The sequence below is a fragment of the Ctenocephalides felis genome, unplaced genomic scaffold, assembly GCF_003426905.1.
Source record: "Ctenocephalides felis isolate EL2017-DRISC unplaced genomic scaffold, ASM342690v1 CF-g0.4_SCAFFOLD_00845, whole genome shotgun sequence".
NCBI classification, from domain to species: Eukaryota; Metazoa; Arthropoda; class Insecta; order Siphonaptera; family Pulicidae; genus Ctenocephalides; species Ctenocephalides felis.
The window spans coordinates 95,154,972-95,179,824 of NW_020536999.1; the positions used below are offsets into that span (position 1 = coordinate 95,154,972).

General features: G+C 31.0%; 3 protein-coding genes across 3 annotated transcripts in view; 2 read left to right on the forward strand and 1 right to left on the reverse strand.

Annotated features, from left to right (window-relative positions):
• The window catches only part of LOC113363144 (WD repeat-containing protein 47-like), a 170,707-nt gene extending 169,141 nt beyond the window's left edge, over nt 1-1,566 (forward strand). Inside the window, 1 exon segment of the mRNA XM_026605625.1 lies at nt 904-1,566. Within this exon segment, the coding sequence (XP_026461410.1) occupies nt 904-1,566 (663 nt within the window).
• Nucleotides 1,567-1,718: 152 nt separating this feature from the next.
• LOC113363145 (WD repeat-containing protein 47) lies at nt 1,719-8,137 on the forward strand. The gene is made up of 7 exons (XM_026605626.1): nt 1,719-1,796; nt 5,601-5,875; nt 6,001-6,200; nt 6,325-6,446; nt 6,515-6,670; nt 6,788-7,007; nt 7,121-8,137. The coding sequence occupies exons 1-7, from the start codon at nt 1,719-1,721 to the stop codon at nt 7,264-7,266; spliced, it is 1,197 nt and encodes a 398-aa protein (XP_026461411.1). The 3' UTR covers nt 7,267-8,137.
• Nucleotides 8,138-14,684: 6,547 nt separating this feature from the next.
• Nucleotides 14,685-18,100, reverse strand: LOC113363146 (zinc finger protein 431-like). The gene is made up of 3 exons (XM_026605627.1): nt 17,947-18,100; nt 17,689-17,850; nt 14,685-15,942 (listed from the first exon to the last, which is right to left on the reverse strand). The coding sequence occupies exon 3, from the start codon at nt 15,912-15,914 to the stop codon at nt 14,685-14,687; it is 1,230 nt and encodes a 409-aa protein (XP_026461412.1). The 5' UTR covers nt 15,915-15,942; nt 17,689-17,850; nt 17,947-18,100.
• Between the last annotated feature and the right edge of the window lie 6,753 nt (nt 18,101-24,853).

Below are 24,853 nucleotides of genomic sequence, written 5' to 3' on the forward strand. Positions count from 1 at the left end.
AATTTATATGCTGATACTTAAATCCATTAAATTTCCATAAATTTAAATAAAATCATATAAATGCATAAAGTGGGTTCGTCGTGGCGAAGGTCGTTAACGCGTTGACTTTGTATGGACAGGGTCGCGCGTTTGATTCCCCGCTCTGGCCATCTGACATCGGGCAGCGCGATGTCCGTTTTCAATTGAAAATATAGATAAAAAATATGTTTCCAATTGAAAATAAGCCCATCTCGGGCACTGCGGTGTGAAATGGCAATGGGAAATCTCTCACACTATTCTTTCCTGAATCGAGTTGGAGTTTTAACTCAGCTCACGGACCTGCCCTAGGGCAGTACACACATAATTTATTTTCATTATTAAATGCATAATAATGCATTTTCATTATTAAATGCATAATAATGCATTTTCATTATTAAATGCATAAATGTTTATATATATTTATACAAAAGTGTATAACTCAATCACAAGATTATCTAATTATTCGCTATATCGAATAAATTTATTTAATTAAAAAATATCTAAATGAAAATAATCATAAAGTTTTATATAATTCACAAAAAATTGCAAGAATTTGCAAAAACTTATTTAAATTTATACAAAATTGCTAGACGTATGAAAAATCACATAAACTTACCCAAAGTTAAATACTCTTTATAAAATTACATTAAATTCAAGAAATTTAAACAAGACCACACGTTAATTAACAAATTAAAACTAATACTTTATTTTATAATTTCTATAATTTAGATAAAACCAATTCAACATCGTGAAACCAAAAAAAAAAACATAAACTGACATGTTTTATTACAAACTCTGTGCATCAAAAACTTTAACCAAAAAATGAACCTACGAACTCTCCAAACCAAAACCAAGAAACATAACCTCCAAAATTAAAACCCTCAGTGTTATGATCCAACCCCAACCATGATAAACCGTAAACCATACCACCAGAGCAATCATTCACCAAATTCTGCACCAAAGCATTACGCAGAACGCCCTTGGCCACCAACATATAAACAGGACACACCTTTGTACCCAACCAAGAACCAAACTAAACATGAAGCCTTGAGCAGGAACCATTATGGACCAGACACACCTTTGTACCCAACCAAGAACCATAATGTACCAAGCAGGAACCATTATGGATCAGATACACCTGTGTACAATGGTGGTAACTATGGTCTGGTCAACCATCGTCCGTTTTCCTTAAGAAACCACCAGTATGGTAAAAACCAACAGCACCAGAAGTTGCAGTATTGGTCCAAAAACACTGTGCACAAAGAAAGAACTGATTATGGGTACGTCTCCTACCAGAATGGTGACTGCAAAGGTAGAGACTACTATTACTTAGAAGCTCCTCCCAAGAAACCTTTTGGATTCTTCAATTCCAAGTCCAAACGCAACTCCTTGGCTTCATCCAGGGATGACTCTAACTTCGCCAACGATTGTCCTTGTTCCAGGTCTCGTTCTGTTGATGACCTAACTGCTGAGGATGAGAATGGTAACGCTTCTTCCCTCACCATAATGGTGATCTTCATGCCAAGGGAGGTTGGATGTTGGCACTAAGACAGATTAATGGGTCATCTTGAACAATTTGTTTGCTTATTTAGAAGTTGGATGTTGTTCTGATTTGTGAACTGACTGTTTGTCTATGGTTTGTTGCTGAATGATTGTCCTGGTGGAAGTTCCCTCCACCTCCGCCGAGTGTGACGAATCAGATGAGGATTTTTGGGAATGGGTTCAGGGGGAGTGTTGGTGGTGCGGTTGCAGGAGCTAGGAGGTCTGGATTCTTCCAGGTAGATGGAAATATATGTAGTTTTTTATAAACAACGTTTGATAAATTATGTCTTTAAACAGAGAAAGAAAATGATTTTGTGTAATTTTTGTAGTATTCACAAATTATTGAAAACCATTTTAAATTTTCTATGTCTATTCAATTTTTTTGAAGTAAAACTTCTTTAGGCGCGACTAGGGTATAAATCCGTACAAATGCAACGGAAGTCCGTTACGCCCGAACTGTTCGTCATTCGCTCTCGATGAGATCATTTCTATAGGGGTCGATTGTGATTAGTCGTCGTGTATGTGAATAGAGTTCTGTCGTTGTATGCGTATCGGCATTAACGTTGTACGCGTACCGATATTGACAAGGAACTCGGCATAGATAAATAAACATTTCAAAGTTACATCGTAGTCAAAATCTTGATTTAATGAAAAATGTCTGAATCAGAAGAATATTTTACCCTGTTCCTTGAAAATAATAAAACAAATTAAACATTTGTGCCGTGTACTAAACTTAAGTTTATTGATTAGAAATTATTTCTATATTATTCGTAGTTTCTATAAATCTTTGAAGTTATTCAAATGGAAAATATTTTTTAGGCAAGACAGATATTACAGCTGTTCAAAGAATGAGATTATATCGCCAGCGAAAAAGTATGAAATGAATGTATGTTGATTTTAATTACATGAAGTTTTTCAAACACAATTATTTCATGATGAGTGAAGTTGCAAAAACAATATTTGTTTAGGCGTTGTTTAACGTAATTCACTGTGAACGAATATTATAGAATTTATTAATCAGCAATTACTTCATTTCTCTTTCTTACGGATATTATTTTCATGTAAATTTTATCCTATGCACTTTTATTTATTTAAATTTATATTATTATTTATCAATATTACTAGATGTTAATAATTTAACAGTTGTAATACTTATTGAAATTAAAAAAAAAACTTCATTTCTCTAATGAAGGTTCATTTCTAAATACTAATTACAATGACAAACCGATCATGTCATATTTGAATTATGTCTTTAATTACATTATTATTTTTAAATATTATACATATTTTCAATGCTATTATAAATATATAATTTATAATTTATCATTATATAAATGTGTATAATGGTTGACACTAATAAATATGTGCATCACGAGTGTTAGCAAATTACTAATAAGCATTATTCAAAATTGTTATGTGATGTATTTATTTCTACTTAAATGCCATCTTGTACAGTAGCAAATAAGTTTTACTTCAATCGCGTGTGAACCTTACGCGCACTTTTTTTTGTATTTTGTATATTCATATAACCTTAATTACCCACAAATGAGTGGTTAGGTGCGTAAAGACTTTTTAAGTGCATCTACGTATATACACTTTCTATTTCTGATTTTTTTTGTGTAATGATCTATTTTCTGGAATCTGGTGCAATGATATGTTGTTAGAAAGTTGCAAAATGCATTTGCCGGACATTCGTTTCAATTTAGCAACAACTGCAACAACTTTCTTGTTAGCAAAATCATACTTTGCATAAATGGAACAGATGTAAACTAGATCGGAAGATATTTATTTATTTATATATTTATTAACAATTGTTTGTTTTTATCTTTTTGTTTTAAAAAGAGACCTACATTAAGATTGTTTTGAATTTCCAGAGTGAGATTTGTTTTATCTTCAGATAAATCCTGATAAAACTAGTGGCACCTGCCTTACGGCAAATTGCTGGAACTTTCCTTACTAAAAGTCAAAATTTTCAACTAGTGGTGCATGGCACCGTGCCTTTAGGCAAATTGCTGGAACTTCCCGTTCCAAAAACATGAAAAGATGTGCAAAAATTTTCATTTTCGTTTTTTTGCTATTACTATAACTTACCTTACTTATAACATATTGGGTTTTTTAAAAATATAATGATGTTGCAATGAATCATCATAATATATATTTATCTATATATATATATATATATATATATATATATATATATATACATATATATAATTGTTAGTTTTATTATATATCGAATTATCGTTCGATTTCTCTCATGATGAGTGAAAGTGATTGCTGCAACGAATTAAGTCATTGTGAATTATTCATTTATCAATTAATTAATTTATATATTTTAAGAATTTCGCAAATGTCAATAAACTCTGAGAAATATATATAAAGAAATAATAAATCATAATTAGCAATTTCATAAATGAAATGTTTCCGAAATTTATGAGGCCTTTCTAAAAAATTATATAAATAAATTTCCAAATCATTTTTGTGAGGAAAGAAGAATTGTGACAATTTCTGAAAGAGGTCACAAACCGCATTTCCAAAACGTCGATAAATAATTTTTTAACTTCCAGTAGGGTAAGTTATTTTAATCGTCCAAAAATCGAAAGTGAACATTTTAGCATATCTTTACGTTTCAGAGGTTTCTGAACATTTTGGCATACCTTAGAAAAAAATGATGTGTGTGTTTATTTATGGATACAATTATTCGAATCGTTCAAAGAGCAATCGTTTCCTATTGATAGGGAGACGTGCTGAGTAGTTTTTGGCAAAAGTAGGTCCTCCCGTTTCGGAGATACGAAGCAAAGAGTGCAGAACCTGAAAATCGAGTTTTAAAAAAATAGAGCATCCGATTGATTCAAAAAACATTTAATTTGTAATGATGGGGAGCAGTCGTGATTAGTTTTTGGCAGAGACAGGTCTAGCCGTTTCGGAGTTGAGGAAAACATAACTAAGTCTGCAAAACATGGTAGTTTTTAAGGGTACAAAGCGTCCAAATTGAATGATTCAAAAACTTGTTTACATTTTAGTAATCTCTTAATTTGTGTTTTTTTGCAAGTTATGTGTGAATGATGTAATAAAATTGTGTAAATTTAATAAAATTTGATAGATAAATCTTTATATAAATATTGATATAAATTATGGCCGTTATATATATATATATATATATATATATATATATATATATAATGTGTGTTGCAAAATTCTTTGCAACGGTTCCGTCACGCTTATGGTCACCTTAAGTACCTTAACGGATATTATAAAAACGAGGAAATAAAAAACAAGGACAGGTTCAAGTATTGACAATTCAATATTGTTAACAAAACAAAACAATACTTTGTTTTTTTCGTTAATTGTATGCAAGAAGGGCACCCAGAGGCGTACCATAATAATTACAATTCTTGGGAACCAAAAATAAATTGTGAATGGTCCGGCGTTTTATTCATGTAATTTATTTGTGACATCAATGCTGCAAGAAGAAGTTCCAAGTTTTTTTCTTAATTTTTGCATATTTCTACGTTTCACAGGTTTCTGAACATATTGGCATAACTTCGAAAAAATTGATGTGAGTTAAGCAAGAATTATTTCTATTAATTGATTTGTATACCTGACGATGACGTTTATTGTCTGGTCGTAACGTATGCGCCCTAATGTTTATGGAAGCGTAAAAAAATTATGTTCAGAACAGATGGAGTCATTAGACCGCGAAGTATTCAAATAACCGTTAATAAAATCGTTAGGTTATTTGCATTTACGGTTGTCCACTTACCAATGGACCTGTCTTCAGCAAAACACTTTATTCAACCAATCACCTACTTCCTTCTTAGCCGATTCTGCAATCACTGCAAAGAGACAAATTTGTAGTCGTCTATATTTGTAATTTCCTTAAAAAACAATATTTCTCATTTGTATTTGAGGTTAGAACTAACTTTTTATTCGCACCTGAAGATGACGATAAAGAACTGTCGAAACGTGTGCTTCCTAATGCTCATTTAAGTTTATAATCGTGAATTATCATTTTATTTAACTATTTTTTTCTTTTTCAGCCGATTCCCCAATCGCAGCACAGAGACCAGTCGCCCAATGCCCAAGTACATCCGGCCAGGACAACGAATCCAGTGGCTGACCAGTCACCAGCAACCAACAATGCCACCAATTCGCCAGGAACTGCCAATAGGCCGCGTTTCGTGGCGGTCACAACTCTGGAGGACGCCCAAGCTGTGAGATGCGCAGAGTTCCATCCCAATGGACGACTTTATGCAGTTGGATCGAATTCGAAAACTTTGAGGATCTGTGCTTATCCTTCTTTGAACGATGTCAGGTAAGGAGGAGATTGATTAAACTAATAAAATATCGTATAAGAAGGTTGAGAAGTAGGGAGAGATCAAGCAAGAATTGTCTGAAAATGCTGTAGATTGTCTGGTAATACTTTATTTTTTATCCCAGGGAGCAGCATTCAACGTATCAGCCCACTGTCCTATTCAAGAGGACGAAGCACCACAAGGGCAGCATCTATTGTCTGGCCTGGTCGCCAGCTGGTGATCTGATGGCTACGGGGTCCAATGATAAGACGGTGAAGTTGATGAGGTTCAATGCTGATACGGAGAATTTGGAAGGACAGGAGGTCGAGTTGACGATGCACGATGGTAAAATATTAGGCTTTTGGGGATTCTTATGGAATTTTATAGATTTACATTATTTTACTGAATTGTACATTATTTTACGGTTCCTGGTGCTACTCCTAAACCTAAAGATTTTTCCCTTTTCTAGGTACGGTGCGAGACTTGTGTTTCCTCGAAGACTCCACAAACAAATCAAGCCTATTAATTAGTGGGGGCGCCGGCGACTGCAAAATCTACGTCACCGACTGCGAAACAGGAACACCCTTCCAGGTAAATAGGCAATTAATCAATTAATTCATTATTTGTCTAATTAATTAATCATATATATTTTTCCTTAGGCTCTTAGTGGGCACACGGGCCACATTTTATCTCTGTACAATTGGGGTGGAGCCCTATTTGCCAGTGGCTCCCAGGACAGGACAGTTCGTTTCTGGGACTTGAGGACCAGGGGCTGCGTTAACACGGTGACGCCTGCTGCAGGACCCAGTGCCAGGGTAAGGGGGAAACAGGGCATTTGACCCAATTTACTGTTTTTAGTCGAAGAAACGAATTTGGAAGCATTTGGTTTTGCTGTACTGTATATATTTTTCATTTATCTATTTATTTCTTAGGGTTCTCCTGTGGCTGGTCTCTGCGTGGACCCAAGTGGAAGACTCCTGGTCTCTGGTCATGAAGACAGTTCTTGTGTTTTATATGACATCAGGGGTGATAGACCTGTACAATGTTTCAAACCTCATGCTTCTGATATTAGATCGATCAGGTTTTCGCCATCTGCTTACTATTTACTGACAGGAGGTTATGATAATAAATTGGTGCTCACCGATTTACAAGGTAAGAGATAAAGGATAGATGATATATGAACGTAGTCTTCAGATTGTAGATAATTATTTTATGGAGTTGCTGTAGGTTGTTATAGCATTAGGTAACTCAATACTGTTTTTTAGGTGATTTAACTATGCCTTTACCAAGTGTGGTAGTTGCCCAGCACAACGACAAAGTCATCTCAGGCCGATGGCATCCCACAGAGTTCTCCTTCTTGTCAACTTCTGCAGACAAAACGGCGACGCTGTGGGCGCTGCCACCATTGTAAAAAGTTTTAAAGAGAAAAACATACAAATGTGGAGACAAAATAGTTTGTAATAAAATATATACACTATATACATATATATTTATATTTAGAATTGTTTAAGTCATTATAAATGGACATACATATAAAATATGGTTGTCGGCGAAGAATTAAATTTTTCAACGAGGATATACCAATGCGTCGGATTAAAAATAACAATTTTTTATTCAAATATTGAAATCTCAATTTCTTTCGATTTGTGACCACTGGTGGGGGGGGAGTACTGTGGCAAATTACAGTCGACCATGTTTTTTAAGAAGTCTATAAAAGTTTATAAAATCTGAAAAAGAATCGCGATTATAGTCGAATCATTTTTTAGTAACTAGAAACCTAACAATGCAAGCATTACACGTATTTTTTTATACAAATATATTTAATTAGGTTTCTGGTCGTTATGGATAAACTAGACGTAAGTGGCATTATGATATGTGTAGTTTTTGGTAATGATTTATGAACCCAAAAATGACTTTATTACATCAAAAATGATTCAACCACAATCGCGATCTTTTTTCAGATTTTATAAACTTTTATAGACTTTCTATAAAACCTGTGGCAGACTATAAATTGCCACAGTACTCCCTCACCAGCAATTAGGTACTAGATCGAAAGGAGTTGAGATTTAGCTACTTCAATAAATAATTGGTATTTTTAATTCGACGAATTGGTTGTTTAATTAATGAAAGTAAATAGAGGATTAAAATTTTTGAACAAGGAAGGTATAAAGTTGATTTTTAAAATGTAGGTGACATATAGGTTAGTGTTTTATCGGGTTTTGTGAACACAGATTTTATTTGTGTCGATATATATATATATATATATATATATATATATATATATATATAGTTATATAATAATAATTACTACTTACTAATTTAAAAGTTAAGAGTCATTTCTTAATATTTTTTAAAGTCTTTAAAAGGTCCTTAATATGTATTTTTACGAATTTCTTTGCTCCCAGGGTCTCAAATGCTTCCAAAATGATAAAAGAAAATTCTCTGAAAGTTTTAGCTCTTAATATTAACTTTAAGATAGTCCGCACACAAGTCAAAGTTTCTTATGGGTAAAATTCCATTTGTTTTTCACAATTTTATAACTTAGAGACAAGTAAATCAAAATTTTGAGAATAACATTGTATTTGCTTATTTTGACCATCAATAAAAAAATGTACAATAAACATTTGATATAAGATAAATATTTACTTAGGAAGAAGAACCAAGAAACTTTGGTTTGAGTGCGGACTATCTTAAAGTTAATATTAAGAACAAAAACTTTCCATGAATTTTCTTTTATCTATTTGGAAGCATTTGAGATCCTGGGAGCAATGAAATTCAAATAGATCCATATTAAGGACCACCCTAATATCATTGAATCAAACCGAGTCAATATAAGTTGACACGCTTTGCCATTTTTATCTTTCAAAGACCGTTTTATTAATAAATACATAAATAAATACATATATTTATATATATATATATATATATATATATATATATATATATATATATATATATATATATATATATATATATATATGTGTGTTGTGTGTGTGTGTGTGTGTGTGTGCTCCTTGCCAATTCAAGTACTTGCCATTTAATTATTCATAATAAATTATCATTTTGTTATGGTATAGAATTTCCACGGATATATCAAAATGACCCACTACAGTTTGCTTTTCTTTTCTTTCACTTATTTCTAATTTCTGTCATTTATATTCTTTAATGAGCACGAATAAAATTATAATTAGATGTGAATGGAGAAAATGTATTTATGTTCGATATTTTGAAAATGAAAGTCTTTTGCTTTTGATGGATGGAATTGTATGCCGAAACGTAAGAAATTCACACATTTAAATTTGTAATTTTAACTCATGATTAATAAATGTTTTATTGTTAATAAATGAACACTTATTAAAGATAAGGCAATCAAAAATTATACAAAAAACATTAGATAACCAAAAAATTAACGGATACAATACAATACTATTTTATGTGAATTATTGGGTAGATCGGGGCTTAAAGGTCCGCAGGTAAAAAGGTCCACCACCGATATCTCAAAAACAAGTAAAGTTAAGAATTTTTTAACAAAAATATTTGAAAGTAGAGGGCAAAAGATGCTTAACCAGCCATCACCTTGATTTTAACAACGTCGGTATCAGAAGATAAACTGCAATGTTTGAAAATCCATAACAAAACTATTTTCTTTCGTTGTTAGCTTTTTTGGTCATGAGCACTGTTGTCTAGTTTACGAGACCTCAATATAATTTTTAAGTACACATTATTTAATTGTTTTATAAGATGTATTGCTAATTTTAAGTTAGATTCAACAGTTTTTTTTTATATAACCACTATAAAAGCTAACACCTGGGTGGGGTAAAAAGGACCAACTGAACCTTTACTCTGGCAAAGGTGTAATCAATAAAAAATATTAAATTAAGTTAAAAGACACAATTTTACAAGAGATAAATTAAATAAATAGTTATTCCAGCAGTACTGATGAATATTTCTGACAAAATACCAGATCAAGGTTATGTATAGTGTTGACCCTGTAAAAATGTACTCATGAAATTCATATTTTGCATTGGTTGAATAATGTAGCTATTATTTTGTAAACTCTCTTTAAAATTAAAAATAAAACACTGGACCTGTTTGCCCCCTGGCTATCCCATTTTACACCGCCTATGGGGTAAAAAGGGCCATTCCCACCTTGAGAATTAGCTGGGAATTTTACTGAACATAGTCAGATAGTTGTTTGTTTGATATGTTTTATTTGTTGTGATCTAATTGGTTTGGTTTTCAAGTTTCAAGGACCTTTGTGCCCCTACACGAAAATTTCTAAACAACCAATCAACTATCGGCGACAGATACTATATTTTTATATATATTGACACGTTTTTTAATTCACAAAACCCGATACAAAAATGCAACAAAAACGCTTTTTAAAATATATAATTATGAATATAAATCGTTAATATGAGAACAAAAATTAAAATATTGTTTATGAGCTTTTCTTCGACTTATTTGTATATATATAATATTAAATAATATATATTTTTAATATCGCTTCTTGGATATTAACGCTTTTGCTACATAGTTAAAAAAATATAATTATATTAATATATATAAATATATATATATATACATATATATATATATATATATATATATATATATATATGCTGTCTACTTATTGTTAAGGTTTCTCGTTAAATTAAGTTGTGTTAGCTCGATAAAACTCTGTTGCAATATTAATCGTTTAATTGTTTATATTTATAAATTAATTAATTAGTCAAATAAGTACTTCTCTATATCTACGTTACTATTATTATTATTATTATTATAAATAATATGAAGTATACTATCTTGCAATTTATTTAATCAATCGACTAAGTTTATGAATATTTTTATTATTATTAATAATTAAATATTAAATATTAATTATTAATAAAACAGTGTAATATATATGTTTCATAATATAAAGAAATGTAACCAATATTTATTTTTTGTTATCAACGGGCTAATTAGTAGGTGAAATATACCGTTGTTATAGCAACGCTATATTACGCTCCTTTCTTTATATAAATTGGTAGTAAAAACTGTCAAAATGCTACGTATTTGCAGTGCTGTCAGGCGTTTTAGATAAAAACCTAACCTACAAAACGCACGAACGTCAAAAAAATATGTAATGTTATTATAACTGCAACTTTCTGACATGCGTGAAGTTATTGTAATCGTCCAAAAATCGGAATTGAAAATTTTTACATTCCTTCACGTTTTGAAGGTTTCTGAATATTTTGGCATACCTCAGAAAAAATGTATGTGTATGTATGTATGTATGGATACAATTTTTTGTTCACGTTTTCGGGCGCACGGATCAACCGATTTGAATGGTTCAAAAAACATTCGCTTCCTGTTGATAGGGAGATGTGCTGATTAGTTTTTGGCAAAGGCAGGTCCAGCCGTTTCGAAGATATGGAGCAAAGAACGCAAAAAATACAAATCGAGATATTGAGAGAACGGAGTTTCCGATTGGAATGATCTAAAAAACATTCAATTTGTAATGATTAGGAGAAGAGGTGATTAGTTTTTGGCAAAGGCAGAGCCAGCCATTTCAAAGATACAGAGCTAAATGTGCAAAAAATAATAGTTTTTGAGAGAACTACGCGTCCAATTTGAATGATTCAAAAAACTTTCTGTTTGTCTAAACAAAATAATTGATTTTGGAAACAAAAAATTTTTGTTTCAACTTTTTTTTTCAATAAAAAAATTTTTGTATATCGAAAATAATTCAGATTTTAATTGTAGTTTTGACTGAAGTTCTAATATACTTCAAACATATAGCTTCAACTTTGCAATTCAGTTTATATAATACTTATAAATATTAGACAATGTTACAGTATTTATAATAAACTATTTGAAAACATTTAATATTCCTCGAACATTTCGTTTCGGTACGGGAAGTTCCAGCAATTTGCCTTAAAGCACGATGCCATACACCACTAGTTTAAATATCATTTGGAACAAATTTGTGCATTTCTCTCAACAATAACTTTTGAACCAATTGATTAATATATATTATTGATCAATTGCTTCAAAAGTTTCAAGGGATACAATAAATAAAAGTATAAATAGCTTGCTTAGCTAAACCCACTGTACTATTTATAGTAATTCTGGCTTAATAAGTTTTTAACAAATTTTAGCGCAAGTCAGATTTGTACAAAATTTGAATTTGAATTTACCGCCAAAAATGTTTCACCAAAACGTCATTTAAATCGGGTAACTTCACGTCGAATTCAAACTCAAATTAATTTTAGAATTAAACAGTAAGTCTGCATAAATGTTTTTATACTCGCCCAGCAAATATTGTCATTGTCATTAATAAATAGTGGTGTGTTTTTTTCGTGTTCATTCCTGAAATAATCATACAGTACTAGAAGATATTAGGATAATTATCACGAGCCTCGAAAAGGGGGTTCGATGTGAAAATTTGGCCGAAATCGGAGTCTTTTTCGATGGCGTCGAGGAAAGGATGACAGTTTGACAGGGGATAAGATAATAAGGTAATGGCGGATTATAATATTTATAATATAATTATGTTACCAAAGAATTATGCATAAATTTGTACGTATATTCTTTTATATTATATGTTAGTATTCAAATTCAATATTGGTAGATTTTTAACCCTTTCCACTCGCGAATTGCGAAATTTATATGTATTTTGGGGATCCAAATGAAAAGGGTCAAGTTATAAAATTATTGGTGTATTATTATAATTTTACTGTACATAGCCGATTGGTATACATATAAATAAATAAAAAAATAATGTTTTTAAATATCATACTTCGATCAATGTACAGTAAAAAAAATTATAGTGTGTGGAGACCCCATAGACCTTATAAAACATATTATAAGGTCTACGGGAGTCCCTCTTTATTGTAGAAGTTACTTTTGAATCGGAAATTAAAAACTCGTTTACTTTACTAACATTGCTTTAGTTTTTATTTATACCTTTGATTTACATTTTTTTTAATTTAATTTTTTTTTCAATTCCCTTTATATTTTTAAAATAATTTTTATGTTCTAATATATGTAATATAACAATTCGAATGTATTGTAAGACTTATATTTTACACTAACTTTAAATCTAGTATAAAACTATTGTTCAATTTTTTTCAAGTCATATATTATGTAATGTTTTTATTATATATTATATATATATATATTATATATATATATATATATATATATATATATATGATAAAGTTGTTCTTGCGCATCCATCCCAATAATTAAACAATTACTAGTGGGGCGCATGGCATCGTGACTTAAGGCAAATTGCTGGAACTTTCCGTACTAATAATTATTTTCTTTTAAAAGATTAACATTTTTGAAAAAATTCACTTTGAAAAAATTAGATTTTTGAGAAACTATAAAATATTGACAAAAATTTACCTTTTTGAAAAAAAGACTTTTTGAAAAAAATGTTTTCTTTATTTTGAAATATTTTGGAAATTCTGAACTTTTTTTCAAAGCAATCGTACTGCTTTAACTGCATAGAGACGAAATATCGAAGCGCGTAAGCGCCGCGTTGACGTCTAACGGATAAACATTGGTACGGAACCGATAGGAATGTAAACAAAATGTATACTTATTGTTAAAATCTCTATAAAATATCTGATAATTTGATGTGCATATGTCTAATGATCATTTTTGACCGCCAAATGGCATTTTTTTTGTACTTTTTTTTACTAGATCTCCGAAACCGCTAGAGCTGCCTTCATGAAAATTTGATCAATTATTCATCTTGTCAATACAAGTAAAATGTTTTTTGAATTATTAAAATCGGACGCTCCGTTCTCTTAAAAACTGAATTACCGTTTGTGGCACTTTTTGCCCCGTATCTTCGGAACGGCTAGATCTACTTATGCCAAAAACTAATCAGCACGTCTCCTTATCAACAGCAATCGAATGTTTTTTGAATAATCGAAATCGGTTGAACCGTGTTCCCGAAATCGTCGACGAAAATTTGTATCCGCACATACACACACACACATACATACACACACATACATCCATTTTTTCTAAGGTATGCCAAAATATTCAGAAACCTCTGAAACGTAAAGATATATAAAAATTTTCATTTTCGTTTTTTTTGCGATTACTATAACTTGCCCTATGGGAAGTTAAAAATGTGTATACATCACAGAATTTTGCACTAAAATTGATACAACCAATCAGTCAATAATCATGAATTTTTATAAATAGAAAAAATAATGTTCAGAAACCTCTGAAACGTATAGATATAAAAAAAATTCATTTGCGATTTTTTGAGATTACTTAAAACTAGAGACAACTTAAAAACTAGTTAAAAAAATCGAAAATGAAAATTTTTATATATCTTTATGTTTCAAAAGTTTCTGAACATTTTGGCATACTTTAGAAAAAATGAATTTATGTGTGTGTGTGTGTGTGCAGATACAAATTTTTATAGACGATTTCGGGAACACCATTTAACACATTTTAATTATTCAAAAAACATTCGATTCCTATTAATAAGGAAAAGTGCTGATTAGTTTTTGGCATAGGCAGGTCTAGCCGTTTCGAATTTTAATAAATCAAAAAACATTTTACTTGTATTGACAAGATGAAGAACTGATTTGGGAAGGCAGGTGTAGCAGTTATGGACTCTCAATAAAAATAAGTTAAAAAAATGTCATTTGGCGGTCAAAAATGTTTATTGGACTTATGTACATCAAATTATCAGATATTTTATAGAGATTTTAATAATGTGTACACATTTTGTGTAAATTTTTTTGGGTTCCATACCAAGATTTTTAATTACGGTACGGGAAGTTCCAGCAATTTGCCTTAAGGCATGATTTATTATCACTCTCTGGTGTGAATAAGCAGGTGCCTTTTCAGTGTGCCTCGCAGAATGAACGTTTTCTGGCATATTTCACATTTGTGTGGACGTTCCCCAGTGTGAACGAGCATATGATAATTCATATGACTCGATTTTAAATATGTCTTATCACATATTTCACATTTGTAGGGGCGTTCCCCAGTGTGAGCACGACCATGTTCTTTCAACAAATTCGAATTTGTGTATGACTTATCACATATTTTACATTGGTACTGGCGTTCCTTGTGAAGGAGCATATGTCTCTTGTAGCTATTCAAGTAGATGAATGTGACATCACATATTGTACATTTGTGGGGGCGTTCCCCACTATGGATACGCTCATGTTCTCTCAAATGACACAAATTTGTGTAGGTCTTATCACATGATTTACATTCATGGTGTTCTCTGCCTATGTGGATTTTCATATGTTTTTTCAGATCCTTTGGTAGTCTGAATGTTTTATCACATATTATACATTTGTGAGGCCGTTCATTCGTGTGCATGAGCATATGGCCTTTGAAGGCTGTTGAATCTAGGAATCCCTTATCACATAGTTCACATTTGTGTGGACGTTCCCCGGTGTGATGGTACATATGTCTTTTTAAGTAACTTGGTTTTTTGAATGCCTTTGGACATATTTTACATTCGTAAGGACATTCATCACTGTGAACAGACATATGTGAATACAAAGCACTCACTTGTCTGAATGCCTTATGACATATTTCACAACTGTGGGGGTACTCATCACTGTGAATGAACATGTGTTTCTTCATATCACTCGATTGCTTGAATTTCTTATTGCATACTTGACAAGTTCTCTTTCTAGCTTTTAGTTCTTCTTTATCAGTACAATTTGAAGGTCTGGCACAAGCATGTTGTTTTAAAAAATATTTTGATTTAAAACTTTCATTGCATCTTTTACATGCAAAAGATTTTTCATCTACTCTTGCATCTGCAGAAGTCTTACCCTTACCCTCATGATTTACCATATGCTGTTGTAAATACTGCAACTTTCTAAATGTTCTATCACACTTGTCACATTTATAGGGAGGACCTTGAATTGATTCCCATTGGACATCTTCTATCTTTACTATGGAGTTCATGAACCTCTGTAGACACGTTTCATCATCTTCTAAATGATTGGTTGATGATTCTTCCATTGGAAATTCTGGTGGTTCAATTTTAATTGTCGGATCATCAGCAGCTCCTGACATTTTGAGATATTTGGGCACTCAGTATGCTCTGTAAGTATTGACAAAAGTTAGTATTTAATAAACTATTGCTAAATATGATAATTAACTACCCGAAGGAGAAGTTTATATTTTCAGCAAAAAATCTGATTCGCTAATTTTATGTTTTCTCGACGTTTCAAGCTATTCTGAATCAAATAAAAATTTGTCAATGTTTGCAAAAGTTGTGTGTGTGTGTGTGAGTGTATGTGAACAGATTTTTTCCGTAAAAGGACGTTTTCTCAAAAACGGCTGGACCGATTTCAAAAAATTTCAAAGCCATACGGTGTATCTCGATGAGGACTATTATTTATCAATTTCGCGCGACGATCAGCCAAGCCGCTTCTTTGTAAATAGCAGAAAAGTGAAAATTTTTTCGTCTACGTTTTAGCCCGCAATTCTGAATCGATTGTTTGAAAATTCAAAAATCGTTAGAAAGATATTGGTTGGGAATCGTGCTGATTAGTTTTTGGTAAAGATCGGCCGGGCCGTTTTCTTATAATAAAGTGTTCCAAAAAAAAAATCGACAATTTTTATGATTTTTTTTTTTAATGGTAGATACCATAGTCTTATAGATCATACTAAAATATTACGGACCTTAGACAAGTCGTTTATTTCTAAAAATTCCTCAAAGTTTGCAAAAATTAGTATCGTTTTTTTGGCATTTGTCAAAATTAGACCTTTGATCGACGTTTGCTCAAAAACGCCTGAGCTGATTTAGAAATTTAAAAACCATTTGATGTATCTCGATGAGGATTATCGTTTGTGCGACGATCTGCTGAGCCGTTTCTTTGTAATTTGGAAAAAAGTGTTAAACTTTTCATACACATTTAAGCTCATACTACCGAATCGATTTAAAAAAATCAAAAACTGTTTGAAAGATATTAGTTGGGAATGATACTGATTAGTTTTAGTTGAAATCTTTTCTTGTAATTAACTGTTGAAAAAAAAAATTAAGCAGATTTTCATGGAACTTTTTTTTGGCAATGTATATCATGGCCTTATAGAACTTAATGAAATATTACAGCCTTAGTAGTACAATTGTGAAAATTGATCAAAGTTTGAGAAAATGAGTAGTTTTTTTAAATTAAAATTAGACGATTTACTTGGTGTTCATGCCAAAATCAAAACATGCCATATATTGATATAAAAACAAAAGATATCTAATAAAAAATCAATATAAAATCAATCAATATAATAAATTAAAAACTTTGAAAACATTGTAAATACAAATACAATTTGCAGTTAATTTAAAATAAACACATAATATTACAATTAAAGTGTTTTACAAATCATTGGTCCTTTGAAAAATCAATCAAACCAAACACTTGGTATAACAATAGAGTACTTGGTCTTATAAGCCTACTAAACCATGAAAGTCCTATGGTTCAATTATAGAAATTATTGATTTTTGAAAATTTGCTTTTAGAAAATACTCCGAGTTAATGTGTTCTTTAACTTATTAAATTATGTGTAATAAATGCACTCGGAATCACTCAAATAATTTATATTTTTATTAAGTTGTATATTGAAGTATACTTCTACAAGTAAGTATATTGAAAAAGTTCATGTAACTTGCCTCAAGGCAAAATTAGTTTAACTAGTTGTTGACAGTTGAAGAATCGAGTATGTTTTAGAAAGGCAATACATTTATCCACCCCCCCCCAATATTTTACAGGAGTGTATAAATCAATCTCTAGGCTTCCTTAATGGTGGGATTTATTTCTTAAGCTAGTTTTCACTTTAAATCTATTCTTACATTGAATTAATTGTGGTCTGTTTTGGATAATGTATGTCGCCAAAATGGCCCCTTCCTCAAAATCTATTTGACAGATGTGAAACTATTTGTTCCAAACTTTTGGCTTATTGCAGAGCTGAAATATACAAAAGTACAATTGAGCTTTAATTATCCATTGCCTACCTATATTTAAAATTAAATATTTATAGTTCTTTCTGTATAAAATAAACATAATGACAAATTAACCTAGTGACATAACCTCAAAGTATTTTACACTACCTTTATGTTTATCAATCAATCTCACAATCACTGCACTTTAATACACACTGATAATTATACTTAATTATTTATATAATATATTTATTATTAGATTTAATTTATAATTTTGCACAGTAATTAAATAAATAAATAATAAAATCAACTATCAGCGCGCCTAAATAATACGTTTACGTTTGACAGTTAAGTGAACTTGGCGCCACAACGGTACACAGTTTTATTGTTGCCAACATAAAGAATATTATTTCGGCTAGGGTTGCCAATATAACTATTTGAAGTTAGAGCATAGATCAGGGCATCTTAAATTTTTTTCATTTGCGACCCTATTTATAACTGCGAGTTTCTTGACGATCCCAGGCAAATATAAAAAAAAAGAAATTATTATTTTAATGATTATTAGGAAACCACTTATATAGGGGCCGTTCAAGTATTACGTAAGCAGATTTATTACAATAATGCTGTGTTTTTATTAAAAATAACAATTGCATACATAGCTATCAACAAAAATCAATGTTTATTAAGAAATTAACACTTCATTATGTATGTATATACTAGAGATGGGCTTATTATATCCGAAGCCGGATCGACTCGGATTTGACTCCGCTTCAGGGAGGAATTATATCCGCTTAACAACTTCACAACTCCGACAACTTTGAAACCGAAATACTCGACACAAATGTGTTCTATAGTGCGTTGTTTGAAAATAATTGATTTTTTGATTAATTTTATATAGAAATAATATAGTAAGCTTTGTAATAAAAGCAAAACATTTATCATAAAATATTTTTACCAAATAATAATACTTCAGCTCCCTAATTTTTTTTTCTGCTATTTCCATTCGAGAATTAATATTCTATCGGGTAGTTCGATTAGCATATTATTACTTTTACACAATTCTATAATTGTGAAAAAGTTAAATTTTAATACTATATATTTTTGCTGCTTAAATACTATTGACGTCGCTAATATATTTTGCACTATATAGTATTGTTATTTCAGGCTATGGAAAAACCAGATTAAATGCGTATTTTTCGGTATGTATATTCCTGATTGCCGTCATTCACGGCCAAAGATTGTCGTAGTTAGAAATATGAACCCTTACTAAATTATACATTGGAGCTATTCACACTTGAACACAATTTCATTGTTCTATATCTTTGAAGTAATGTTTTTGTATTTTCTGAAAAAAAAACCCGTAAACCTAAAAGGTCATAAAACTGCCTGTGAGACGAGAAAGCGTCAGTTTCCTTCCCAAAGCAAAACCGCAGTAACAGATTTAGTACCAGTTTAGGGAAGTCGGATATGACAAATCCGGTGAGACAACTCCCCTCGGATTCACTCCGAGGGAACAGTTGTATCGGAGTGATAACTCCGGAGTGAGTTACTCATCTCTAGTATATACATATTTTCTATTACATACATATACTAAAGTGCAGCATTAAGCATGCTAAAATTCGAATTGTAGGTATGTACCATACTCTTCTTTTATCTATGGTATGTACATACATATAAATTGGTTGCGGTTGATAGTCTGGATAATCGCGAATCCGTATAACCGAGGTCCGGATGATCGAGGTTCTACTGTAAATAGTTTTAGAATTCGTTGTAAACAACAAAAATCTATAGACGTGACGTATATATATTTTTGCCATAGGCCTTATATTACATGGACTACTAGTTAAGCGCAAAATAAGTGCTCCAACATAGATGGATATGTGACATGTCACATGTCTAAGCGAACATAGCCGACGACAATCGCGGACTCTCCAGATTGATTAAATGTCACATGTCATATGTTTTATTAACTTTACGTAAGGTAGTTATAGTAATCGTAAAAAAACGAAAATGAAAATTTTTATATATCTCTACGTTTTAGAGGTTTCTGATCATTTTGGCATACCTTAGAAAAAATAAAATGGATGTGTGTGTGTATGTATGTGCGATACAAATTTTTGTCGACGATTTTGGCACACCGATCAACCGATTTGAATAATTCATATAAAAAAGTACATTTACCACCTGTGCAGTAGTTGTGTCCGTCACATTGGGCTTAGTCAGTCCCCATCTTATGTAGGTTAGGTATCAATGTTGTTTTTAGTACCATTGTCGCTCGGACTATGTACGCGCGTTTGGACTTGTAAAAATATACATTTGCACATTTACACATACATATATATGCATATATTGTATGTATATTATATAGCACAGTTATCTTTTGCAAGTGTGTCCCATCGTAAAGTTACGCAGTAACATAGCATTGAAGTTTGAGATAACTATTTTATAATTTATATTTAAAAAACCAGCCTATATATAATAATAATAATAAATGGTAGTCTGTCCGAAGGCAGGTCCATGATGTGAGAGCCACCACAAATAAATGATTCTCTTACCCCTCTTTGTCAATGATTCCCATTACCCCTATTCCTACCCACCACCCCCTTTATTTTACTCACTTCTTTCACGTAATTTCCTTTCCAAACTCGTGATTTAATGCTTCTTGATCCTGCGCTTCAACTTTCAGTTTCTTGTATTTTCTCTTTTTGTTAAGTCGTCAATCGTCTGCATTCTTCTTCTTCCCATTCCTTTCAGTTCTTCTATTTTACCCTCGAGGACGTCGTGCAGGAGGCAAAAAAATCGTATTAATCGTGTAATATGTATATAGTGTTGTAAAAAATACAAAAATGAATGTCAGTATTTATTTTTGACGTTTCGGAACTAGTTGCATTCCACAATCTGGCTTTCTACTAAAAACAAATAGGTATGTACACCAAAAATATATTTTATAATTTTTGTTCTAAACTAATTAGACTAAATAAATTGTAAATTAATTCAATTAAACCATTTCGGACCCCAGGCCTTGGTTTTGTAACCACTGTTACTAAAAAAAACTATCAAAAAACGTACATCTAAAATTAGTAGAGTAAATGAAGCGTATATAAATATACAAAAAGGTTTCAATGATAAATGTTGAAGTTTGACAAACCAACAAATCCCAAAAAAAAGTTTGTTTTTACCAGAAATTCCAATTTGCTAATTTTATGTTTGCTCGACGTTCCAAGTCATTCTCAATCGTTTGACACCAAAAATGGGATAAGTATGTGTATGGAAAAGAAAATTTGCATTTAGTCAATGTTTTTGCAAACACGTCTGCACCGCGATTTCAAAAATTTTAATTCATCGATATGATTTTTATAAGTTTTAACGTTGATTAGTTTTGCGAGACGATCGGCCGAGCCGTTTCTTTGTGTTAAAACTTTTGTCAACGTTTTTGCCGAAATTCCTGAACCGATTTTGAAAACTCAAAAACCGTTTGAAAGATATTAACTGGATGTAGTGCTAATTAGATTTTTATGAAGAATGGTCGAGCCGTTTCTTCATAATAAATTGTTGATATTTTTGTTGACGATTTTGATGAAATTTTTCTTCAGAATTTAGGCACATTCTATAAATAGCTAAATCTTCATTATTACTGATTATGTAAATTATTTACACGTATCGAAAAGTTAATGCAGCTTGCCTTAAGGCCAAATGCCACCTAATTCTACTTAAATTTATATTTAAGTCTAATAAAGTTTTACTTCAAATAATATAAGTTGCATATTTCATGGCATATGTTCATAGCTCATTGAGTCGATTATTTTCACATGTAGGGAAGTTCATGCAATTTGTCTTGAGGCAAATCGTCTCTTACATCTAGTTAAGTTAGTCTAATGAAGTTTTACTTCAAAAATTTCAAGTTGTATCTTTCATATGTTTGTGGGGTGTCCTTTGAAAGTTCTTTTTTAATAGAACACGAATATTCTAATAATACTTTAATTTTAGCTTTTATTTTCACATAATCTGGCAAAAGTGTTTTTTGCATTTTAATGTCCTACAGCGATTCGGTATACTTATAAATCATTCATAAATTAATTTATATTGATTATTTATACATATTGGTTGATATAACTTTTCTAAAGGAAAAAACACTCTCCTACACTTGTTAGTATGTAACTTTAAATTTGAGAAATCTAAAGAAGTTTTACTTCAAAATTTTTAAGTTGTATTTATTATAGCATGTGGGGTAGCGTTTAAAAGGTCTTTTTGAGTACAATACGAATATCTGGATTTCTCATTGAACAAGTCATTTATTTATATTTAAAACAAGTTTAACTCAAAAAATACCCTTAGTAATTTTATATTTATGTCTAGTAAAGTTTTACTTCGAAATTTTATATAATGTTTTTATGGCATGTGAGGTATCGTCTGAAAGGTCTTTTAAATAGAATACGAATACTGAAATGAAAATTTGAATTTTGCATGTTTATTCAAGCAACCTGCAAAAGTAGCTATTACTTATAGTAATTTTTAATTTAAGTCTAAAGAAGTTCTACTTCAAATTTTAAAGTTGTATCTTTTATTACTTATGGGGTATCGTAAACAAAAACATTAAAATAGTAAAATGTATAACTGAAAGTTATACTGAATGAATTAAAATACTAAAATTAAATGATGAGCAGTGAAGAAGTTTTACTTCAAAATTTTTTATTGTATTTTTGTGGCATGTGAGATATCGTTTGAAAGGTCTTTTTGAATAGAATACGAATACTAAAATAAAAATTCGAATTTTGCATATTTTATTCAAGCAAAAAGTAAAAATCAGTTACAATATCAAATCTATCTTGCCTTAAGGTCAATCGCCACTTACACCTAATATCAAGAAATCTTACAGCAACTCTGCTAAATAAATGACTCATAAAAGATATCTTTATTTCTTATTGAACAAGTCAATTATTTACATTCAAAGAGTAGTAATTTTAAATTTGTCTAAAGAAGTTTTACTTCAAATTTTTTTATTGTATTTTTATGACATGTGAGGTATCGTTAGAAAGGTCTTCTCCAGTAGAACACGAATATCAAATCCAATTTCATCCATTTTCCCTTAAGGTGAAAAGCCACTCACACCTAGTTCTTTTCCTCCCGATTTCTCTTCGGTAAGCTTCGTTGACTCGACTATCTTCGTCTTCGTCCGACCACGTGTGTGTCGGAACAAAACTCGCTTTTCATCATTCAGTCTCATTTCATAACTCATTTCGTTTGCACGTTTGTTTAAAATATTAATAATAATAAAATTCAATTCGTTTTGAATTGTTTAAACAATTAAATGGATTGTTTAAACAATTAGCAACAATTTAATTGTGCTTGGTTAAAGGAATTAGTGGTAATTTGGTGCTCAAACATTGGTGTGCAAATAATAAAAAAATATTGGACATAAAATTAATTTTGGAGGTGAGATTAATAATAATTATAATAATAATTAATATTTTTGATTTTTTTGTATCATAATTATATAGTTGTAGTATAAACAGTGCGTCCTGAAGAGTTCTTCAAATATTGTTGTTTAGTTAATCAAGATTTTACCCTTACATTTCGCTAAATGCGGAAATAATACGTGTTTTGCCGCTGGAGTGGCGGCACCCGAGTTGAAAGGGTTAAAAGTACTTTGTGTCATAATTATATAGTTGTAGTACAAACGGTGCGTCCTGAAGAGCTCTCCAAATATTGTTGTTTAGTTAATTAAGATTTTACCCATTCCACTCGCTAATTGCAGAGTATTTTGCTGACGGAGCAGCGGCATCTGAGTTGAAAGGGTTAAAAATATTTTTATTTAAGTGTCATAATTATATAGTTATAGTACAAACGGCGCGTCCTGAAGAGCTCTCCAAATATTGTTGTTTAGTGAATTAACAAGGATACCCTTTCCACTCGCTTATTGCGTAGTATTTTGCTGACGGAGCGGCGGCTTCCGAGTTGAAAGGGTTAAAAGTCCTTATATTTAAATGTCATAATTATTCAGTTGTAGTACAAACGGTGCGTCCTGAAGAGCTCTCCAAATATTGTTGTTTAGTGAATTAACAAGAATACCCTTTCCACTCGCTAATTGCGGAATATTTTGCTGACGGAGCAGCAGCATCCGAGTTGAAAGGGTTAAAAGTACTTTTATTTAATAATTATGAATTTTTTGAAATTTTGTAAGAAGACTTATCAATTTTAGTATTTGTTGTCAAAGTAGACATATTTAAGAATAATGTGTCCAAATTACAAGGTCGTAGTACAAACCGTGCGTCCTGAAGAGTTCTCCAAATATTGTTGTTTTCTTAGGTGATTTTTAGAGATTTTTTGTCATATATTTGTGAATTTTGCGAAATTTTGCAAGAAAACTTATCAATTTCAGTATTTGTGGTCAATGTAGGCATAGTAAAGAATGACTTGTCCAAATTACAAGGTTCTAATACAAACAGTGCATCCTGAAGAGCTCCTTAAAAGTTTAGTTCGCTTATAAAGGGTAATGGTTTATTTTTTAAGAACTATAGTCCATAAAATATTCAATTGTGTGTGAATTTTTTAAAATTCTGTTTGGAAACCTATCAATCATAGTATTTGTTGTCAAAGTAGAGATATTAATAAATGATGTGTCGAATTTTTTTTTATTGTAGTACAAACGGTGCGTCCTGAAGAGCTCTCCAAAAATTATTGTACACTTCGGTGATTTTTTAAAGTACTTTTATTAAATAGTTGTGAATTTTTTGAAATTTTGTGAGAAAACTTATCGATTTTAATATTTGTTGTTGAAGTAGACATACTTAAGAATTACATGTCCAAATTGCAAGGTAGTACAAGCGGTGCGTCCTGAAGAGCTCTCCAAATATTGTTGTTTACTTGATTTTTAGAGATCTTTTGTCATATTATTGTGAATTTTGTAAGAAGACTTATCAATTTTAGTATTTGTTGCCAAAGTAGACATATTTAGATATCACGTGTTCAAATTACAAGATTCTTGTACAAATGGTTCGTCCTGAAGAGCTCTTCAAATATTATTGTTTACTTAAGTGATTTTTAGAGATCTTTTGTCATATATTTGTGAATTTTT

Excerpts from the sequence above, each read along its gene's own strand:
- LOC113363145 (XM_026605626.1), top strand. The coding sequence starts at position 1,719 with ATGAGGATTTTTGGGAATGGGTTCAGGGGGAGTGTTGGTGGTGCGGTT. Across the intron at positions 5,876-6,000 it reads CCTTCTTTGAACGATGTCAG|GGAGCAGCATTCAACGTATC; the intron begins GTAAGGAGGAGA and ends TTTTTATCCCAG. Across the intron at positions 7,008-7,120 it reads GGTGCTCACCGATTTACAAG|GTGATTTAACTATGCCTTTA; the intron begins GTAAGAGATAAA and ends ACTGTTTTTTAG.
- LOC113363146 (XM_026605627.1), bottom strand. The coding sequence starts at position 15,914 with ATGTCAGGAGCTGCTGATGATCCGACAATTAAAATTGAACCACCAGAA.